At 45.0% G+C, this 23,123-nt stretch overlaps 1 protein-coding gene across 4 annotated transcripts in view; it reads right to left on the reverse strand.

The window, feature by feature from the left end:
• The window catches only part of LOC306927169 (AP-1 complex subunit sigma-2-like), a 34,440-nt gene extending 11,984 nt beyond the window's left edge, over positions 1-22,456 (reverse strand). For 3 of the 4 annotated variants that reach the window (XM_079506852.1, XM_079506851.1, XM_079506854.1), the window contains exons 1-4: positions 22,315-22,456; positions 15,944-16,122; positions 7,869-7,977; positions 6,667-6,804 (exon numbers count right to left, since the gene is read on the reverse strand). In XM_079506852.1, coding sequence (XP_079362978.1) covers positions 6,667-6,804; positions 7,869-7,977; positions 15,944-16,122 — 426 coding nt within the window. In that variant the 5' untranslated portion in view covers positions 22,315-22,456. Of the gene's footprint in view, positions 1-5,989; positions 6,021-6,666; positions 6,805-7,868; positions 7,978-15,943; positions 16,123-22,314 lie in introns of all 4 variants that reach the window. The other variant, XM_079506853.1, reaches the window with a different exon arrangement.
• Between the last annotated feature and the right edge of the window lie 667 nt (positions 22,457-23,123).

Genomic DNA, 23,123 nt, shown 5'->3' on the forward strand with positions numbered 1-23,123 from the left:
GACTTACATTGTACGCTGAAACAGCTCTCAAAGTCACTCTTTTAGTACGTAAACAAACACAAACAAAGTTGTTTCAGACAATATAGAGCAACACCAAAACTCATGTGGTTTTATTTCTTCATAAAAATGGTAACTTCCTGTTGATTTGTCCATTTTTATTCAGAAGAAAACCCGGACTGGATCCATGGATCCGGATCCAGATCTTCATATAGTAAAATCAACAGGAAGTTACCATTTTTATGAAGAAATAAAACCACATGAGTTTTGGTGTTGCTCTATATTGTCTGAAACAACTTTGTTTGTGTTTGTTTACGTACTAAAAGAGTGACTTTGAGAGCTGTTTCAGTGTACAATGTAAGTCAATGAGGAGCATATTTTGAATTATCAATTTCTAATCACTGGAGAAATTATTTTTGATTTCTTGTCCACATTTGGAGTTACATCATGGCAAGGTAACTACACAACCCAAACCTCTACAAAAGTGGTCTTACCCTTTAAGTGATTAATTAACTAATGTATTTTTGTAAATGTAAGTCCCGGAGAGACACCAGATTTCTCTCTTTTTGGTTCTTGAGCTGACTGTGTACAGCACAATGTACTGACTGTGTACAGCACAATGCAAGCGTTATTGTGAAAGCAAATATATATTTTCTCGCGGAGCAACATTAATTTGTTCATGTTATGGAAAACACACAACTAATATGTGTGAAAGGAGATATCACTGCTACCGTCCCCCCCCCCCCCCCCCCCGGTGTCCTTTGTACATTATATAATGTTTGTAGTTGTTGGTGACATTATTGTGACTTATTGTGTTGTTAATTTAATACATGGGACCACAATGGAAACAAGTCATGTCGTGTTATTATCCTTTGAGCCTTAATGTCTGACGCAGAATTTCCATCTTAATCCTGTGTTTGCTACATAGCACTCACTGAGGTTAAGTTGACAGTTAGTAACCAATTATATTCACTAGATTTACTATTCTTTTCATATAACGATATTGTGGATCATTATTTTTATACACTTTTATATACTTTTCTTCTCTTATCAGGGTCCAATACACAGATAACGATGCATTCTCGCCGACTCCCACTCAACTCTCTCACCGTTGTCTGCCTGTTTCTCCCTAGTCTCTCTCTCTCTCTCTCTCACTTTGAATCACTTGAGACAGCTTTTGCAATACTTATTCCTCAACCGTTATAGTGTACAGCAGGGGATCCTCAACTGGCGGACCGCGGTCCACGACCGGACCACGGACCACCTCTCTGTGGACCCTGGGCAAGCCGATAGCCGATCTACAAGCTCACAACGCGTGAGCTTGTAGATCTGCTATTTTCAGAATGCAACCAAGTGTAAAATGACTCAGACTGGATCTCTTGTCCACTAGTCCCTTCATAACATTTTAGTCTAGTTTTTATGTGTTGACGAAATCGTCAATATATTTAGTCTTAGTTTTAGTCATCATAGCTTAGTTTTAATTTAGTGCCCATTTAGTTTGTCAGTGAAAAAAGGTAGTTGACGAACATTTTGTCATAGTTTTAGTCGACGAAATCAACAGTGCTGTATAGTTGCATCATTTCTGCTTGTGGCATAACTACGTATTCATATTAGAAATGCTGATTGCTCAAGTTATTGGTTAGTGTTTGAGATTACATCTATATTATGATTCATGGCATTTCTAAGAGACATTATTAAAGACTAAGGTTATTATTAGCGGGGGTGGGGGGGGGGCGGGGGGGCACAGCAGTAACTACAATATCTATGGCAGTGGTTCTCAAAGTGGGGTCCAGGGACCCTCCAAGCTTCCTTGAGGGTCCCAAATGAACCCTTACAGGTCTGGAGCTCTGAGGCCCCCCGCTTTTCCACCAAAAGAACTTTGGTTCTAGAACTGGTTCCAGTTCCAAAGAACCAACTTTTTTTTGAACACTGGTTCAATATTAGGCGGGACAAAAAAAGAAAAAAGAACTGAACCGGTTCAAAGTGGAAAATGGGCCTGCCTGAGAGAGTACAAATGGAACCAAGGGGTCCATTTGGTTCCATGCGTACAATCTCAAGAGTTATGGTGGTCCTTGAAATTAAAATGTTTGAGAACCACTGATCTGTGGCGCATTGTGCGTCACATTACATATTGTTGTTGCCGTTGAGTTCCCCCCGCCCAGAGTTGGAGTGGTGAGTCTACTTCTAAAGAGTTGGAGTGGTGAGTCTACTTCTAAAGAGTTGGAGTGGTGAGTCTACTTCTAAAGAGTTGGAGTGGTGAGTCTACTTCTAAAGAGTTGGAGTGGTGAGTCTACTTCTAAAGAGTTGGAGTGGTGAGTCTACTTCTAAAGAGTTGGAGTGGTGAGTCTACTTCTAAAGAGTTGGAGTGGTGAGTCTACTTCTAAAGAGTTGGAGTGGTGAGTCTACTTCTAAAGAGTTGGAGTGGTGAGTCTACTTCTAAAGAGTTGGAGTGGTGAGTCTACTTCTAAAGAGTTGGAGTGGTGAGTCTACTTCTAAAGAGTTGGAGTGGTGAGTCTACTTCTAAAGAATTGGAGTGGTGAGTCTACTTCTAAAGAGTTGGAGTGGTGAGTCTACTTCTAAAGAGTTGGAGTGGTGAGTCTACTTCTAAAGAGTTGGAGTGGTGAGTCTACTTCTAAAGAGTTGGAGTGGTGAGTCTACTTCTAAAGAGTTGGAGTGGTGAGTCTACTTCTAAAGAGTTGGAGTGGTGAGTCTACTTCTAAAGAGTTGGAGTGGTGAGTCTACTTCTAAAGAGTTGGAGTGGTGAGTCTACTTCTAAAGAGTTGGAGTGGTGAGTCTACTTCTAAAGAGTTGGAGTGGTGAGTCTACTTCTAAAGAGTTGGAGTGGTGAGTCTACTTCTAAAGAGTTGGAGTGGTGAGTCTACTTCTAAAGAGTTGGAGTGGTGAGTCTACTTCTAAAGAGTTGGAGTGGTGAGTCTACTTCTAAAGAGTTGGAGTGGTGAGTCTACTTCTAAAGAGTTGGAGTGGTGAGTCTACTTCTAAAGAGTTGGAGTGGTGAGTCTACTTCTAAAGAGTTGGAGTGGTGAGTCTACTTCTAAAGAGTTGGAGTGGTGAGTCTACTTCTAAAGAGTTGGAGTGGTGAGTCTACTTCTAAAGAGTTGGAGTGGTGAGTCTACTTCTAAAGAGTTGGAGTGGTGAGTCTACTTCTAAAGAGTTGGAGTGGTGGGTCTACTTCTAAAGAGTTGGAGTGGTGAGTCTACTTCTAAAGAGTTGGAGTGGTGAGTTGGAGTGGTGAGTCTACTTCTAAAGAGTTGGAGTGGTGAGTTGGAGTGGTGAGTCTACTTCTAAAGAGTTGGAGTGGTGAGTCTACTTCTAAAGAGTTGGAGTGGTGAGTCTACTTCTAAAGAGTTGGAGTGGTGAGTCTACTTCTAAAGAGTTGGAGTGGTGAGTCTACTTCTAAAGAGTTGGAGTGGTGAGTCTACTTCTAAAGGCTATAGAGCGTCGCAGTCCCGCCCCCTTTCATGACGACACCAGGCCCAGGAAATGAATCCCAATGCATTTTTCCCATAGACATTTCAAAAAGTATTTATTTAAAGACCTTTTAAGCGTCGTACGAAGCCAACTCGAGTCGTGACAAATCATGACAACAAACACAATATTTTGGACCAAACAAATAATTACAAAGAAGAAAAACAAAAAAAGTGTTGTAACCTGCCGTTTTCTTCTTCTTTCTAATTATTTGTTCAGCCCGAAAAATTGTTGTCATGATTTGTCACGCCAAGAGTTGTCTTTGTCCGCGGCGTTAACGTCTTTAAATAAATACTTTCTGAAAAGTCTATGAGGAAAATGAACGGGGATTTCTTTTCCGGGTCTCTCCAGGGGGCGGGGCTGCGACGCTCTATACTTCCGTTCATACTCTGTCCGTACTGTACATACACTGCAAAACCCTGAGAGCTTGGATTTAACTCTGAGAGTACAGGTGGAACCAGATGGACCCTTATGGGGGTACGAGTGGGTTTAGGGCCAGATGGACCCTTATGGGGGTACGAGTGGGTTTAGGGCCAGATGGACCCTTATGGGGGTACGAGTGGGTTTAGGACCAGATGGACCCTTATGGGGGTACGAGTGGGTTTAGGACCAGATGGACCCTTATGGGGGTACGAGTGGGTTTAGGGCCAGATGGACCCTTATGGGGGTACGAGTGGGTTTAGGACCAGATGGACCCTTATGGGGGTACGAGTGGGTTTAGGACCAGATGGACCCTTATGGGGGTACGAGTGGGTTTAGGACCAGATGGACCCTTATGGGGGTACGAGTGGGTTTAGGACCAGATGGACCCTTATGGGGGTACGAGTGGGTTTAGGACCAGATGGACCCTTATGGGGGTACGAGTGGGTTTAGGACCAGATGGACCCTTATGGGGGTACGAGTGGGTTTAGGACCAGATGGACCCTTATGGGGGTACGAGTGGGTTTAGGACCAGATGGACCCTTATGGGGGTACGAGTGGGTTTAGGACCAGATGGACCCTTATGGGGGTATGAGTGGGTTTAGGACCAGATGGACCCTTATGGGGGTACGAGTGGGTTTAGGACCAGATGGACCCTTATGGGGGTACGAGTGGGTTTAGGACCAGATGGACCCTTATGGGGGTACTTGTGGGTTTAGGGCCGCAAGAAAACCAAATGGACCCTTATGGGGGTACGAGTGGGTTTAGGGCTTAGAGTATATATGAATAGAGACGGCACCCGAGTTCTCCTCCCATCCACTTGCATTAAGTTGCTCAAAAGCGCTTGAGGCGATTTCACTGTGCATTCTGGGTAGGAACAGAGTGCATTCTGGGATGGATTGGGCCCAAACACATGAACGCGCTGCCGCTGACTATCATTGCAGGCATTCAGCGTTCACGTGTCATCATGAACGTGCACAATGATAGTCAACGGACCAGCGTGTTCATGTGTTTGGGCCCACGCTGCAATATCAAATTCGGCCACTATGTCCATTTCGCCTCAGGGTTTCATCCGGGTGCCGTCTCTATTCATATATACTCTAAGGTTTAGGGCCGCAAGAAATCGGTAATCTTAGGCGATTATGCTGTCGATTTCTCGTTCGCTTAATGGAATGATCGAGAAGTCCGTATTTTTGATTATTTCTTTTAGATATCAACTAGGGGTGTAACGATATAGTAACTGCATCGAAAAATCGATTTTAATTTCATGAATCGAAGTATATCGAAATGAAAACAGCAACATTGATTATGTATCGTATCGTTTTGCAACGCAAAGAATCGGTATTGAATCGTTTTGCTACGGAAATAATCGGTATCGAATCGTTTTGCTACGCAAATAATCGATTGTATCAATACTACATTTTTGTGCGTGGTATTTAGCAATTTTTAGAAGATAAAAGAAAATGAGGGGATTAATTACTTAGTTTAAAAAAAATGTCAATGTATTTTAAATAGTTACTGTTATCGATTTCAAATCATTGAATCGTATCTTATCGCCATAATGAACCAATATCGTCAACCATGTATCGTGATCGCTGTTAACCCATTCTGGGCGGGAACCCCTTTTGGTGTTTTAAACATTATGTTATAATTTAGCTATTGAAAAATAGCAGATCTACAAGCTCATAGCGCACCACCGAGTGGTGCGCTACGAGCTTGTAGGTCTGCTTTTTTTGAAAAATCGTGAAAATATTTATTTTCACGATTTAGAAGGATTTAGAAGATTTTTTTTAAATTTCGACGGCAGGCCTAAATGGGTTAAAATGTATCGTTATACCCCTAATATCAACTAATCAACGTGGTGTAGTGAAAATAACTGATCATTTTAATCAATGAGTCTGATCATCTGGTGCAGCCTTCATTTGGTTCCATGCATGGACTCTCAGGGGGTTAAACTCATCGCCGAGGACTTTACTAGCGCACGGCGCGGCCGTTGGACGAGGTAGTACTGTATGAACGTAGAGTCAGTGCTACGCTAAGCTAGCTACTACGGTTAGCGCTGACGCAGCTCTACACCACACTGTACCTGGAAACAGTCGCATCTGAAAGTCTATATTCTGTAAAAATCACAAGGAGGAGAAACATGAAGGAGAGAGAGAGAGAGAGAGAGAGAGGAGAACATGTCAGCTGCAAATCAACACCGAGATCAGCAGGCCGAGCTCAAAACGGACAAGGGGGGGGGGGGGGCAAGATGTCACCAACATCAAACTGTTTCTTATGTATTCGATGAATTACCATGTGTTGTTCTTGCTTACTGTAAAATCGCTCTGGATTAAGAGCGTCTGCTAAAATGCCTAAATTGGAAATCAAACAAAAAGGAAAAAACAGCAAGTGGCATTTGATGACGTTTGAAAATGCAGCAGCAACACGAGCTGCTAGGAGAAGGATATCGAATGGAACACAACCACCCTAAAGTCTAATCATTGTGTGTGTATTCCTGCACAATCTGCATCAAATGTACATACTGTAGTACTTGGTAAATAGACATTGATTTATTGGAGATTCTGACTTTCAACTACACATTTAGTTTTGATTGTATTGTTCCACGTTTTGCTTTGGCAATGTAAACGTAAATGTTTTCTCATGCCAATAAAGCCCTTTGAATTGAATTGAACTTTAGCCTTTAGCTGAGGTGGTACATTGGTCACCACTGGTCAGCGGACAGCCTTTAGCTGAGGCGGTACAGTGGTCACCAGTACTTACCTCCTGCAACAGGTCGGCCTGCTCGATGGCCTTCAGGACGTTCTTCTTGGACGTCTCCTGAGCCTCTCCGCCCAGCAGGAACTCGTCCAGGATGAAGTAGGCCTTCTCAAAGTTGAAGATGATGTCCAGCTCACACACCTGTTCAAAACGACAGAACCGACGGTGCCTTTTACCAAGGAAGCATGGTCGTATCAGTGTTTATTTACTTTATTACTGTATGATGAGCAGAACGTTTTGGTAAAACCTTTGGATGTATATGGCAGCTGTCGGGCAGGAATCGTGTAAGTTCATATTTCATTGTTTTAGGTTATTTCATAAACTATTGCCTCCAATGAGTCGGTCGGTGTGAGCTCGCCACCATTGGTGTGTGAATGTGGGAAGTGAGGACGCTGGCGTCGACTGTTCGCCGCTTCACCTCCCAATGTATGAATGAACCATTGTAAGCGCTTTGAGCACGTAGTGCATAGAAAATCGCTATAAAAATGCAATTCATCATCATTATTGCCCTGTTTTATAGTTTATACGTTTTTGTGTGACAGTGTTGTGCAGATTTAGCTGATTTAGTATTGGACATTGTTTTGGGATAATTCTGGGGGTCCTTGATATGAAATATTGAGCACCACCGATATAGGAACATAGGTATTTCAGAAAATGATTTAGAAGACATTTTTTAAAATGTTGACGTCAGGCCTAAATGGGTTTTAACCCCTTTTGGTGTTAGCATTGTTATGAAAAATAGCAGATCTACAAGCTCATAGGTCTACGAGCTTGTAGGTCTGCTATTTTTGAAAAATCGAGGTCAAAATGAAAGACTAAAAAAGCCCAAATTGATTAAATCAATTAATTACCAGCTGCATTATTATTATCTGTGGGTCTGCTGCTGACGTTATGCCACTTTTTAGCTGCGCTCCGCTGTTATGCTCAAATTAGTGACCCTAAAGAATTCTGAGGCAACATGGCTAGAGACGAGGCCAGTGGTGGCAACTGTCGTGACAGAAATAAGCTAAGCAGCCTCCAAAAACCAAACCAGGCAAGCAACTGAAATATGCGGACTAGGCAACTGGAAATATGCGGACTAGGCAACCCGAAATGTCGACTGGGTGTCGGTCTCTCGCAATTTGCGGTGTTGAAGTTTCAGAGCAAGGCATAGACCAGCTGCATGCTTTGTGAGTGTGGAGGAGGTGTGAGACGCACATACATACGCTGCCAAAGTATTTATCCAGCAGCTCCACGTATCTGTGGATGATCTCCAAGGTTATGAGCTCATTGTCCTGGTCCTCGATGGCACAGCAGAAATACAGGCTGGCATATCTGGAAGCACAGAGAAGACAACAACATCCACACTATCAGAACATATCTGGAAGCAAGAGACTATGACTAGTCTAAAACTAAAATCAAAATGTGCTGCCAAAAACAACACTGCGTGCAATGCGACAAAAAGAGGATGGAGACAAAGCCGAGTCAATGCCGCTTTACCACTGGAGGGAGGGAGGGAGGGGGGGGGGGGGAGAGAGGGAGGGAGGGGGGGGGGGGGGGGGGGAGGGAGGGGGGGAGGGGGGGGGGGGGGGAGAGAGAGAGAGAGAGAGACCCGAGCGAACGATAGGCTGCATCGTTCTCAACCCAGTTGACAAAGTGCTGAGAAAAGGAGAGAGTTGCCGTTCACACAGTGTACAAACATGTTGTTTCAGTGGTCAATGGAGAGAGTTACCGTTCACACACACACACACACACACACACACACACACACACACACACACACACACACACACACACACACACACACACACACACACACACACACACACACACACACACACACACACACACACACACACACACACACACACACACACACACACACACACACACACACACACACACACACACACACACACACACACACACACACACACACACACACACACACACACACACACACACAGCGTACACACGTGTTGTTTTAGTGGGCTGCAAGAAACAGATGCAGACTCACTGCTCCATGGGCGTCCAGCCTCACTCTACCCCTGATCAGACTGCTCCATGGGTGTCCAGCCTCACTCTACCCCTGATCAGACTGCTCCATGGCCAGCCTCACTCTACCCCTGATCAGACTGCTCCATGGGTGTCCAGCCTCACTCTACCCCTGATCAGACTGCTCCATGGGCGTCCAGCCTCACTCTACCCCTGATCAGACTGCTCCATGGGTGTCCAGCCTCACTCTACCCCTGATCAGACTGCTCCATGGGCGTCCAGCCTCACTCTACCCCTGATCAGACTGCTCCATGGGCGTCCAGCCTCACTCTACCCCTGATCAGACTGCTCCATGGGCGTCCAGCCTCACTCTACCCCTGATCAGACTGCTCCATGGGCGTCCAGCCTCACTCTACCCCTGATCAGACTGCTCCATGGGCGTCCAGCCTCACTCTACCCCTGATCAGACTGCTCCATGTGTGTCTACCCCTGATCAGACTGCTCCATGTGTGTCTACCCCTGATCAGACTGCTCCATGTGTGTCTACCCCTGATCAGACTGCTCCATGTGTGTCTACCCCTGATCAGACTGCTCCATGTGTGTCTACCCCTGATCAGACTGCTCCATGTGTGTCTACCCCTGATCAGACTGCTCCATGGGTGTCTACCCCTGATCAGACTGCTCCATGGGTGTCTACCCCTGATCAGACTGCTCCATGGGCGTCCAGCCTCACTCTACTCCTGATCAGACTGCTCCATGGGTGTCCAGCCTCACTCTACCCCTGATCAGACTGCTCCATGTGTGTCTACCCCTGATCAGACTGCTCCATGTGTGTCTACCCCTGATCAGACTGCTCCATGGGTGTCTACCCCTGATCAGACTGCTCCATGGGCGTCCAGCCTCACTCTACCCCTGATCAGACTGCTCCATGGGCGTCCAGCCTCACTCTACCCCTGATCAGACTGCTCCATGTGTGTCCAGCCTCACTCTACCCCTGATCAGACTGCTCCATGGGTGTCCAGCCTCACTCTACCCCTGATCAGACTGCTCCATGGGTGTCCAGCCTCACTCTACCCCTGATCAGACTGCTCCATGGGTGTCCAGCCTCACTCTACCCCTGATCAGACTGCTCCATGGGTGTCCAGCCTCACTCTACCCCTGATCAGACTGCTCCATGGGCGTCCAGCCTCACTCTACCCCTGATCAGACTGCTCCATGGGCGTCCAGCCTCACTCTACCCTGCCCTGATCAGACTGCTCCATGGGTGTCCAGCCTCACTCTAGCCCTGATCAGACTGCTCCATGGGTGTCCAGCCTCACTCTAGCCCTGATCAGACTGCTCCATGTGTGTCCAGCCTCACTCTACCCCTGATCAGACTGCTCCATGGGCGTCCAGCCTCACTCTACCCCTGATCAGACTGCTCCATGGGTGTCCAGCCTCTACCCCTGATCAGACTGCTCCATGGGCGTCCAGCCTCACTCTACCCCTGATCAGACTGCTCCATGGGCGTCCAGCCTCACTCTACCCCTGATCAGACTGCTCCATGGGCGTCCAGCCTCACTCTACCCCTGATCAGACTGCTCCATGGGTGTCCAGCCTCTACCCCTGATCAGACTGCTCCATGTGTGTCCAGCCTCACTCTACCCCTGATCAGACTGCTCCATGGGTGTCCAGCCTCTACCCCTGATCAGACTGCTCCATGGGTGTCCAGCCTCACTCTACCCCTGATCAGACTGCTCCATGGGCGTCCAGCCTCACTCTACCCCTGATCAGACTGCTCCATGGGTGTCCAGCCTCACTCTACCCCTGATCAGACTGCTCCATGTGTGTCCAGCCTCACTCTACCCCTGATCAGACTGCTCCATGGGCGTCCAGCCTCACTCTACCCCTGATCAGACTGCTCCATGGGTGTCCAGCCTCACTCTACCCCTGATCAGACTGCTCCATGGGTGTCCAGCCTCACTCTACCCCTGATCAGACTGCTCCATGGGTGTCCAGCCTCACTCTACCCCTGATCAGACTGCTCCATGGGTGTCCAGCCTCACTCTACCCCTGATCAGACTGCTCCATGGGTGTCCAGCCTCACTCTACCCCTGATCAGACTGCTCCATGGGCGTCCAGCCTCACTCTACCCCTGATCAGACTGCTCCATGGGTGTCCAGCCTCACTCTACCCCTGATCAGACTGCTCCATGTGTGTCCAGCCTCACTCTACCCCTGATCAGACTGCTCCATGGGCGTCCAGCCTCACTCTACCCCTGATCAGACTGCTCCATGGGTGTCCAGCCTCACTCTACCCCTGATCAGACTGCTCCATGGGTGTCCAGCCTCACTCTACCCCTGATCAGACTGCTCCATGGGTGTCCAGCCTCACTCTACCCCTGATCAGACTGCTCCATGGGTGTCCAGCCTCACTCTACCCCTGATCAGACTGCTCCATGGGTGTCCAGCCTCACTCTACCCCTGATCAGACTGCTCCATGGGCGTCCAGCCTCACTCTACTCCTGATCAGACTGCTCCATGGGTGTCCAGCCTCACTCTACCCCTGATCAGACTGCTCCATGGGCGTCCAGCCTCACTCTACCCCTGATCAGACTGCTCCATGGGTGTCCAGCCTCACTCACTCTAGCCCTGATCCTTTATCCATAGTAATCCCTCAGGCTTTTCCTTCAGCATGTGACGATTGGCTAATCACAGGAGTCAGTTGACTCTTTCAGAACGCGAGCAGGCAGTGCATGAGGGCAGGGTCGGTGTGGTGGTGGACGACAGATTAATCCAACCAGGTCAAGACTTAAAAGTCTATTGCACCCCTAACTAATGCCTTAACTGACTGACAATCTAGCCTTCCCTGTGTCCGAAACGCAAAGGGTAGATATATGGCCCTAGAAACTAACCTTATTATCAAATGATGGTGAAATTAAGGGGTTACTTATATATATATATATTATCTAAACAACTGTACTAAATGGTCTATGAGGGGGACATGATGCTTCAGTCGTTTACCTCAGTACACCAGCTACCGTTGTCCAGCTAAATGATGTTGGTTAATAGCTACTGTATTAATAGTGAGCTGTTGCCAAATACATCTCATCTTTCCTGAAATGGGACTCTGAACCCTACCACACCCGGTCAAGTAATTTCCCCAAATTCAAGGTACCAAAAGGTAACTCTGAACTAGGTAAATCTATAAATTGACCATGAGACAAACTACCACTACCAGGGTTAATGTGAATTAAGGGACGCAATAAAACAACGACCTCTGCATCCACGGGACATACAACTGTACAGTTTTTTTTATTCTAGTTTATTTTGCTAGCTTTAGTTAATATAATGATAATAATCATTACTTCTTCTGTTTCCTACATGAATATAACCACATTATAACCATATAAAATGAAATGGGAGTTAAATGCTGCAATTTGTAAAAATGGCAAAATATGACTCCTAACGTGGTTGAAGTGGGACTCATAAAATGTCCCTGGGACTCATTTCTAAAAGACCATCCCTGCATCCCGGGAGTCCGGGACTCATTTCATTGAAAACCTATTTACATCACTGAGATGGACTAGCCACAAGTTACAATACAACTATCCCAGTGTTTAAGCCAGGTTTCCAATGTCCATGCTGAAAACTGAAAAGCTTCCTATGGGCAAAGCTGGTGATTTAAGTCCAAAAAATGGATTTCACAGTTTCCCTCAGAGAGATCAATATCATGGAGGTTTAAATGGACCAGACAGCAGTGTCGTTTTTGGCAGCAAATTTAGATTTTAGTTTTAGTCAGTCTCTTGAATAGTTTGTCACATTTTAGTCACCTGGAATGTTTTAGTGTTTAGTCGACTAAAAGACTAAATATCATAAGATTTTAGTCGACTAAATCTACAGGTTATTTAGTCGACTAAAATGTAATTTGGGCGGGCCTTGATGCCGCGCTGCGTGCTTGTAGATCTGCTATTTTCAGCATGCAACCAAGTGTAAAATGTCTTATACTGGATCTCTTGTCCACTATAGTCCCTTCCTAACATTTTAGTCTAGTTTTTATTTAGCAGAAACCTCAGTGAGTGAAGTGAACCATCTCTGATAATATGAGCTCTTGTTCAATGGATGCTAATCACAAACAAAGCTTTGCTCACATGCTTCAGTAGATTATGCTCTGCGTTCCCGTTTAAAACAAAAGCAGGCAAAACGCACTGGCTGGGTTTTGAGCCTAGGCCAAGTTACTGGTAACATGTGGTAGAAGATTAACCACCCACCCACCCACCCACCCACACACACCCACACACACACACACACACAGAAGTGTGTGAGGCCAGGGGTTGGAATCCACCAAGGTGCATTAGGCTTTGTCGAGTGTCTATAATTAACAAAAGCACACGCGTGTGAAGCGAGGGGGCGCTCTACATGGGCGTAGCTTGAACTTGACCCCAGGGGGTGCGAATGTCTGGGGGAGCCATTTTTATACAATGCCCTAACCCCTACAAATGTGTTATTTAGGACAGCAGCGTGTGCGTGAGAGTCATGAAGTCATCATGTCATGATAAGAGAGACGATAACAAACTACAGTCAGAAGCACACCACAAGTTACAACAACGGTATACACACCGCATCTCCACTAGCTGATCTACAAGCTCTCAACGTGTCGCAGCGCAACGCGTTGTGAGCTTGTAGATTTGCTATTTTCGAAATTTTTGTGCCCTCTTACGGGATGTCAGCTCCTGCCTCTCTTAACACTCTCTGCACGTCCCACGTCCTCCCGGTGGGGGCTCCTCACTGGCAGGTGAGCCAGTAGGATAACAACAGCAGTGGCTTGCCAACACACACGTGGGAGAAACATTGGGGAGAAAAGGCGTAAAACTAACAAACAGAAGCGTCCATTAAGGTTCCTAACCATCCGTCCTGCTGTATACTAGTACCAAGGAGGGTAGAGAGTCTGGCAGGCGTTCCACGTGTGGTCGTGCCAACCATGTGTCTGTCTGGGTCACCCCGTGTGCCCATGTGTTGTTGGCACAGCAACACAGCGTCTAACGAGCAGACATGAATGGCCATCTGTCCCTCTTCTTGTGGTGCGAGTAATATATAGAGCGTCGCAGTCCCGCCCACTTTCAGAACGAGGAGGGGGCGGCACCGGGAAGAGATTTTCCCATTAATTTTCCATAGCCGTTTCAGAAAGCAGTGTTGTACCCTGCCCTTTTGTTCTTCTAATTATTTGGTCGGCCCAATTTTTTCCGAGTTGACTTTGTCCGAGGCTAAAGCCCTAACCACACCTTTAAGGGTCAAGATGGTTTTAGTGTTGTCCCTGCGGTGTGATATGTCTTGTTGCACGTTGACCCACGTCGATTCAACGCATGGAATTCAATGGCCCAAAACCACACCACAAAGGGTCGAGACGGTTTTAGCGTTAACTCCTTGCGACCGTTTGGACTCCAAGGAGTGACCCTTTGGTGTGGTTAGCAGAGATTAAAATAGGGTGCATTTTGCATCCCAAAATGCAGTTTATAGTTAAGGGACGCAATAAAACAACGACCTCTGCATCCACGGGATGCACTACTGTACTACTGTACTGTTTTTTTATTCTAGTTTATTTTGCTAGCTTTAGTTATAATAATCATTTCTTCTTCTGTTTTCTACATGAATATAACCACATTATAACAATATAAAATGAAATTGGAGTTAAATGCTGCAATTTGTAAAAATGGCAAAATATGACTCCTAATGTCGTTGAAGTGGGACTCTTAAAATGACCCTGGGACTCATTTCTAAAAGACCATCCCTGGACTCATTACATTGAAAACCTATTTACATCACTGGGTTAGGGCTTTAAATAAATACTTTCTGAAACGTCTATGGAAAAATGAATAATTATCTTCTGGTGCCTTCGTTGTTCTGAAAGGGGGCGGGACTGCAGCCTGACTGACCCCCTAACTTTAGTATGCGTACCACCAGCGACCAGTGTTGTCTTGAAACTTAATTTAGTTTCAGTCATATTTTAGTCACCTGGCCGGTTTTGGCGTTAGTCCAGTTTTAGTCGACTAAATGTCATGCGATTTTAGTCGGCTAAATCTACAGTCGATTTGTCACAGGTGGGGGTCTTTGACTTAGCTTACACACACACACACACACACACACACACACACACACACACACACACACACACACACGGACAAAGGTGACACCCACTGCATGTTATATTTGTATAAAGAGATGGGACACAGAAGAGTTGGGAGATTGGTTGGGGTGAGAGAGCGAAGGAGAACGGAGAGGACAGGCTTGGCCTGGCCTTAGTGCTATACTATGGAAAGATGACTTTATGCGTGTAACTTGATGTAACTATGGGATATGCCTCTTGATTGAATAAAAGAAGGACTTTACCTGGATATCGCGACTCATTTCATGCTATATTAAGGAAAATAAGGTTATAATCCACGGACCTGTTTAATGGAAAGATTCCACACTGAAAATAGCCGATCTAAAAGCTCACAACGCAAGCTATTTTCAGCATGCAACCAAGTGTAAAATGACTTACACTGGATCTCTTGTCCACTAGTCCCTTCCTAACATTTTAGCCTAGTTTTTATTTGTTGACGAAATTGTCAGTATATTTCGTCTTAGTTTTAGTCATCATAGCTTAGTTTATTTATTATCCATTTAGTTTGTCAGTGAAAAAAAAGGTAGTCGACATAGTCTACGAAAACACTGCTCTAACACTGACCTCTTGTAGACCACCTTGGCGTCCCTCCACTCCAGGAAGCTGAAAACACTGACCTCTTGTAGACCACCTTGGCGTCCCTCCACTCCAGGAAGCTGAGAACAACACTGACCTCTTGTAGACCACCTTGGCGTCCCTCCACTCCAGGAAGCTGAGAACAACACTGACCTCTTGTAGACCACCTTGGCGTCCCTCCACTCCAGGAAGCTGAGAACACTGACCTCTTGTAGACCACCTTGGCGTCCCTCCACTCCAGGAAGCTGAGAACAACACTGACCTCTTGTAGACCACCTTGGCGTCCCTTCACTCCAGGAAGCTGAAAACAACACTGACCTCTTGTAGACCACCTTGGCGTTCCTCCACTCCAGTAAGCTGAGAACACTGACCTCTTGTAGACCACCTTGGCGTTCCTCCACTCCAGGAAGCTGAGAACACTGACCTCTTGTAGACCACCTTGGCGTCCCTCCACTCCATGAATCTGAAAACACTGACCTCTTGTAGACCACCTTGGCGTCCCTCCACTCCAGGAAGCTGAAAACAACACTGACCTCTTGTAGACCACCTTGGCATCCCTCCACTCCAGGAAGCTGAAAACAACACTGACCTCTTGTAGACCACCTTGGCGTCCCTCCACTCCAGGAAGCTGCACATCTTGGGCTTGCGAGCCAGGATGGTCTGCACCAGCTCCCTGGTGATCTTCTTCTTCTCCTTGTCCGACAGCGGGACGTACCACTTCTGGAGCCGCAGCTTGCCCTGCCGGCTGAACAGCAGCATGAACTGCATCTGCATGGACCAGGGGGGGGGGGGGGGGGGGACGTGCACACATAAGACATCAAAAGGGGGCTTCATCCCGATTGATTTCATCTATAGTATATTTATTATGGAGAGAATTACATTCAGCTTTAGAGGTTGAAGTCTTCACAGATAACTGGTTTAGATGGATTACTCATGTCTACCATAAGACCTGACTTTGTTTAAATTCAGTTAAATCTGTTTAACCTGTAGAAGCAGATGCACCTGTACTTATGCATAATGGAGAAGAGAGGCAGATATCTCCCCTTGTGTGTATTGTATGTATATTGTCTTGTTTTGTTTCTGTATGTATTGTCAATTGTCATAATCGTTTCGTTTACATGTATGTTTGATTAAAATTCAATAAAAAGTCAATTAAAAAAAAGAAAGGGGGCTTCATCCCCCATGACCTTTTACCCTTCTGTAAAACAACTGAGAGACTGCCCTCACCAGACCATGAATGAATGCAGTATTTACTACATGGTGAAAGAAATGCAAAATGCCACTCCTTTCCTTTCCATGCCATAGAGACACACGGGGACTACAAATGTCACGCCCCCAAATGAGACAGTGTCCCCACTTCTGGTCCGTTGGCACGGATACTGCAGGCCAGCCCATAGAAGTCCATTGAAATTCAACTGTAGTTAGCCTACTTTTAAAATAATATGAAATGAACTGAAGACTATATTGATTTGAATAGGAGGATGTATTTCACATTTAATTTACCACTTGAATGAGTTACCCATAATGTTAACGGAGCAGAGGGGAGACGGCAGACAGAGAACCTGTCACTTTTAAGGGACGTCACTGCCTTTACGAGGCTACGAGCGCCGACTTTGAAGAGTGGAATTCTCAATATACATCCCGATCCCGACTGACTTTGTTATTCATGTCTATATTTTGAACATGTCACGGGCTTACTATACATGTTCTACCTACCACGGAGCTCCGATGGTGTGTTTTACCGCTGTCAACTTGTATAATTAACTTTGCTGAATAGTTGCATGGGAAAATAACCCAGCTAAATGGAGGAGTGACATCCTGACATTTTCAACTACCTAGTGAATTCTCCAGATGAGTATTAATAATAGACTTGCAAGATGCTGTTTAGATCATTTTCAACAAATACAAGCATATAAAACGAAATACAACAAATATATCTGGGTATTGAAACCCTCAAGGGATGCAACCGTGACGTATATACCGTGCGACCACTTTGACTTGAGATTTACAATGCTAGCACTTTTCACAAACTGATGGAGTATATTATAGTACATTGTGGGATGTATATTGAGATGGCAGGTATGTGACATTGAAAAGGACAAATCAAACATATGGGACACTTTATTAGTACACAAAAAAAAATCGCTATAGCCTCAGTAATGAACCAGTGAAATTAGGGTATTTCATGATGGCAGCTGCAGTACACCGTTGAAACGGACCAGAAGTGGGGCCGCTGTCTCATTTGGGGGCGTGAAATTTGTAGTCCGTGTGTCTCTATACCGGAAGGCATGCATTCAGGATAATTGTTTTTTTCTGAAGTCTCCTGAACTTGGAACGCAGCATTTTGTGTTGAACTAATTTGTTTCTAAAATCCATGTCGTTACACCTGCATCTCCAGTAGATAAAGAGTGCTGGGTTGCGACCCCGGAAATAGCTGATCTACAAGCTCTCAGGCTTGTAGATCTGCTATTTTTTGTCAAAAAGTGCCCTCTTACGGGATTTTAGCCCCTCTCTAACACTCTCTGCGCGTCACACACACACACACACACACACACACACACACACACACACACACACACACACACACACACACACACACACACACACACACACACACACACACACACACACACACACACACACACACACACACACACACACACACACACACACACACACACACACACACACACACACACACACACACACACACACACACACACACACACACACACACACACACACACACACACACACACACAAATTTAACCCAAAGAGTGTTACACATAACAGAATAGGATGCATGGTATTTATATACAGTACGTAAAATATGCACAATCACTTCATACCGCATAATATCACACAGTTAAAGGGGAATTCCACTCATTTTCAACATTTTACTATGTCATTAATATACCTTAGAGCTGTTGTGTGGAAATAATAAAAAAGTCCCCCCCATTCTGTGTTTACTAGAACTAGAGGTCTGAAAAAAATCATTAACATGGTGAAACACATCTTGATGATGTCATCAAGATGTGTTTCACCATGTTAATGATTTTTTTTCATAATTACAGTTCTAGGAAACACAGAATGGGGGGACTTTTTTATTATTTCCACACAACAGCTCTAAGGTATATTAATGACATAGTAAAATGTTGAAAATGGGTGGTTTTCCCCTTTAAGGCATTTAGCACCGTTATCCAGACAGAGACTTACTGTAGCAATACTACTACTGACCTAACTAATCCTCTATTACTAATCGTCTATTACATTTCAACCAGTGGTCCTTGAGAGGGGTCCAGGTGGTCCCCAGCTAAATGGAGAGTTGGTAACCAAATGGACCCTTATTAGATCTTTAACTCTTGAGAATGTAAAATGAAACCAAATGTTACGCTATCAAGAGTTAAATTATTGTTAAACATCTGCATTACTTAATTAAAGTCTACACAATTACAGAATGTCAAATAATTGTTATTTTGATCATTTGCCAGTTAGGCAAACATTGATCCAAATAACAATGGAATGTTGCATGAACCACAAATGTATTAAATAAAAGCAGTTACAATCCTGGACAAAAATGTTGGAAAGCATTTCCATGAATTGACCCAAAGAGGGAAGTTTTAAGGACTTCTGGAGCTCATTCCAAGCAGACGGGGCACTGACAGAGAATGCTGCCTTGCCTATAGATCTGTCCAGAGTTGGAAATACATTGTTTTCAACTAGGGCGGCGCAAATAAGAGCTATTTTAGGCATGTGTGCAACATGACAACTGTTTTAAAGTGTTGTACAGTAACAACTAAAGTCTCTGTAATGTTTATGTTGTACTATTACTACAAAACAATCTAAAATAAAAGGGATTTAAGATCATTAAAGCTGGGCTGTCGCCTGGGTCCAATGCATTTCTGCTTACTTCCGATCCCTATTTGTTGTCTCCAGTCTCAATAGAAGTCTATGTAGGAGAGCCTCCATTGGACTGAAGCCCCATGATGTGAACAGAGATTTAGTAACTCTGTCTATATCTAAGGCTCTGGTAGGTATTAGGGTTCTGATCTAACATAGAACAAATGTAAGGGGGGGAGCATTCCTGGGAGAGAGAGCTTTAAAAAATAAACAGATACCAGTGCTTATCACGCCTCTCAGACAGAGAGGTCGTCTGGTCTTCAACCAGCCAAAATTCTCACATGTCTCCCCCCTGCTCCGCTCCCTGCACTGGCTCCCAGTCGCTGCCCGCACAGAATACAAAACTCTGATGCTGGCATTCAAAGCAACCAAAGGTATGGCTCCCCCATATCTTGCAAGCATGATTGAACCCTACAAACCCTCCCGCGCACTCAGATCAGCCAACGCAGGAAAGCTGGAAGTACCCTCACTAAAAACGCCGGGACAACGCTCCACACGTCCCAAACTCTTCTCCCTTCTGGCCCCAAAACTGTGGAATGCACTCCCCGTTGCAATCAGAACTGCAGCATCACTCCCAATCTTCCGCCGTAGTCTGAAGACCCACCTTTTCAGACTCCATCATGGCCCATAGCACTTATCCTACCCCCTTAGATAGCACTTTTTAGACTTAGATAGCATTTGAAACAGACTTATAGCATGTCATGTAGACAGCACAATAATTGCATTGTATGTAGTCATAGCACATCATAGTACATATGTATAGCATAGTATAGTATATATGTATATTTAATATGTATAGTGTCATTATATAGATATGTTCTAGTTACGTTCTTAGCTTACGCATGTTTCTTGATAAATGCATTTTATATATGTGATGTATTCCCATACTTTTGTTCTTGCCTAATGTAAGTCGCTCTGGATTAAGAGCGTCTGCTAAATGCCTAAATTGTAAATTGTAAATTGTAATTGTAGATAATACACCTGTGTTGAGTGATGGGTTATGGGTACCATAGCTGTCACCATAGTGACCCATCTGGGCACAATAGTAGGAACACCAGTGACGAGGCGCTTCAAAAAATGTATGATGGAGCAGCACTTGTATAAATAATGTCTCCATAATCTAAAACTGAGAGAAAAGTGGCATCAATAAAATAAAATAACGATCACACCCGTGTGAAGTGAGGGGCGCTAATGTATTAAAGTCTAACTCAAGGCTCATTCATAGTCTGGGATTTTCAGTGGTGAGGTGACCACCACTCCTATAAGCTGTAATAACGTTGAGCGGTGGTGAGTTAAAACAGAGAGAAGGGCTGTGGGAGAGCAGTGGTTTGCTCTTCACCGCGGCTCAGTGACGTCATGTTGTAGTTCGGTGGTCACCTCACCACCGAAAATCCAGACTATGAATAACACTTCATGTTCATTAGGTGATGTAAAACAAACGGTGCCAACACAAACATTAAACGCCATTAACAATAAAGAGACAATATGACATAATGAGTTATATTATGATGTAAATGTTCCCTTCATTGTCAATGGCGTTTACAAAAACAAACATTGAACTAAAGACAAACATTAAACCTGTGTATCAAAAATCTACTGGATGCAGGAAAGCATGATTTAATTATATAGAAAGAAAATGTCTGTTTTGGAGACAAGGTTTATTATCAATGTGACATTAAAAAAAAGAGTTTCTCATCAAGCCAGTTGCCAAGGTAACTGTATTCTGAGACCCTGTCTCTAGTGTAGAGGCCACTTGCAGACTCAGAGGATATTATATTAAGAGGTCGATGGGTCTAGACCAGGGGTGGGCAACTGGCGGCCCGGGGGCCACATGCGGCCCACACCATCACTTAATGCGGCCCACAGGTTAATATCAGAATACTGATATATTTCAGCTGTTGCAATTCCAAACATGCAAACATGACACGCTTTAAGTCTATATATGTAGAAGAAAAAAAAAGAGTAGCAAAAAAATATTCAGGATTTGAATCCAAATATAGCAAAAAAAAATAGCCGATCTACAAGCTCAAAACGCGTCGCAGTGCGACGCGTTTTGAGCTTGTAGATCGGCTATTTTTGCTACAACAAAAATATGCAATGTGGCCCTCTGGAGTGAGTGTGGAGACATAGTGGGCCAGTCTACATCCTCAAAGTTGCCCACCCCTGGTCTAGACCTAGTATTGAAGTGAACATCTGAAAATCTGAATCCCCCACCCACCCTTTTTTCCCCCTCACTGTATATGTTTTCATATTTTTACCTCCTTGAGGATTTCCTGTTCTTTGGCCTATATAGAAGTGTATATTCGTACGTCTCTAAATGTTATCATGAATTGAACAAGGTGGACCCTCTTGTAAACAAGTGTAATGCTTTATATGGTGTCGTCCACTCACAGTTGACAGTTTTTTGTATGGAGTCGTGCTTGAAATGTACTGTAATTCTGCAAACTGTTAATAAATACTTCAAATCAACAACATGAATGTTAGTTTTGCTTGCGTTTTAAAGCAGCCTATAAGCTCAGCCGTGCCGCCAGGACTCAGAGCATTAAAGCAAGCTGCAGCTTCCTTAGCTCGGGTCCATAGCTCTAATGCGTTGCATTAGAATTAGAGCTATGGACCAGAGCTGCAGCTTCCTCATGTAACATCTGAGACTGATAAGACTGTCTTTAAAAGGGAAGTAACTTAACTCGTATACCGTTATATTCAACGGTTTAGAAGTGTTTTCTTCACTGACTGACCTGCTCTGTCATTAACAACAAGCAAAACACCCGGCAGCAGCTTGGTGTGTATGTGCGTGTGCGTGTGCGTGTGTGTGTGTACAAGTACTATAGCCGAAAGATTTAGACTCTCGTCTCGTAGATGTATTGTATCGATTCTGACATTGAAAAGTACAGTACTGTCTGTCACACACACACACACACACACACACACACACACACACACACACACACACACACACACACAGACACACACACACACACACACACAACTATGTGAACCCGGCGAAACACACACAGCTTACAGTCATTAACGACACATGATGATTTCGTCAAAACAACTTACCGTGAATTATAAAATAATCAAAAGTCTTCTTGTCGTTACGGTGTCACACGCACGCACGCACACACTCACAGTACAGTAGACACTAGACAGCCGACAGCCAGACAGCCCAACACACACACACATTAAAATGTTCACACGCAGCTAGAGCTCATTAGAGTGAATTACTGCTGCCTCGCCGCCATTGGTCACAGCCAGGGAGCAGCGTGCGACAGGCAGCGTTCATTGGCTGCCACGGCTCCCGTTGGCCCCGCCCTGTCGGCACGCCGTACGTGCGTCGATTGCCCGACGGTGATTGGCCGTGCTTGCACGTCACTCACGGCGGTTACGTGAGGAAGCGGCGCGGCCCTTTAAAAAAGCTGCTTTTAAAACGTTTAGCCGGTAGTTTAAACTTCCAGCTAAACGTTTTAAAAGAAGCCTTTTTTTTAGATGGACTTTTCAGTGTTTAGAGTGAAGTACTATTTAATGTTGCACGACAACAAGGAAGTGAAAATGCACCAAAACAACGGTGACGTAGAAAACACGTTGTTGGGTCACGCACACACAAGTTCACGTTCGGCGCGACAAGACACGCCCCCTCTTGGGGGATCGGCTAGGCTAGTTGAAATGTCGCGTCACCATGGTAACCGGCGCGCGACCTTTTCAACAAATCGCGAGGGGGCGTGGTCTGGTCTCGGTTCAAAATAATAAAATCCTGAGCGCCCACAGGTGAGACATTAGTGGTTAGTTAGTTTGCAACCAAAGACTGAAACGTGAACTGCAGCTCAGGCTCAGCATCTCTCTCCATCTCATCTCAACAACAGCACTTATAA

This window comes from Electrona antarctica, assembly GCF_951216825.1.
Source record: "Electrona antarctica genome assembly, chromosome: 7".
In the NCBI taxonomy this organism is placed as follows: Eukaryota; Metazoa; Chordata; class Actinopteri; order Myctophiformes; family Myctophidae; genus Electrona; species Electrona antarctica.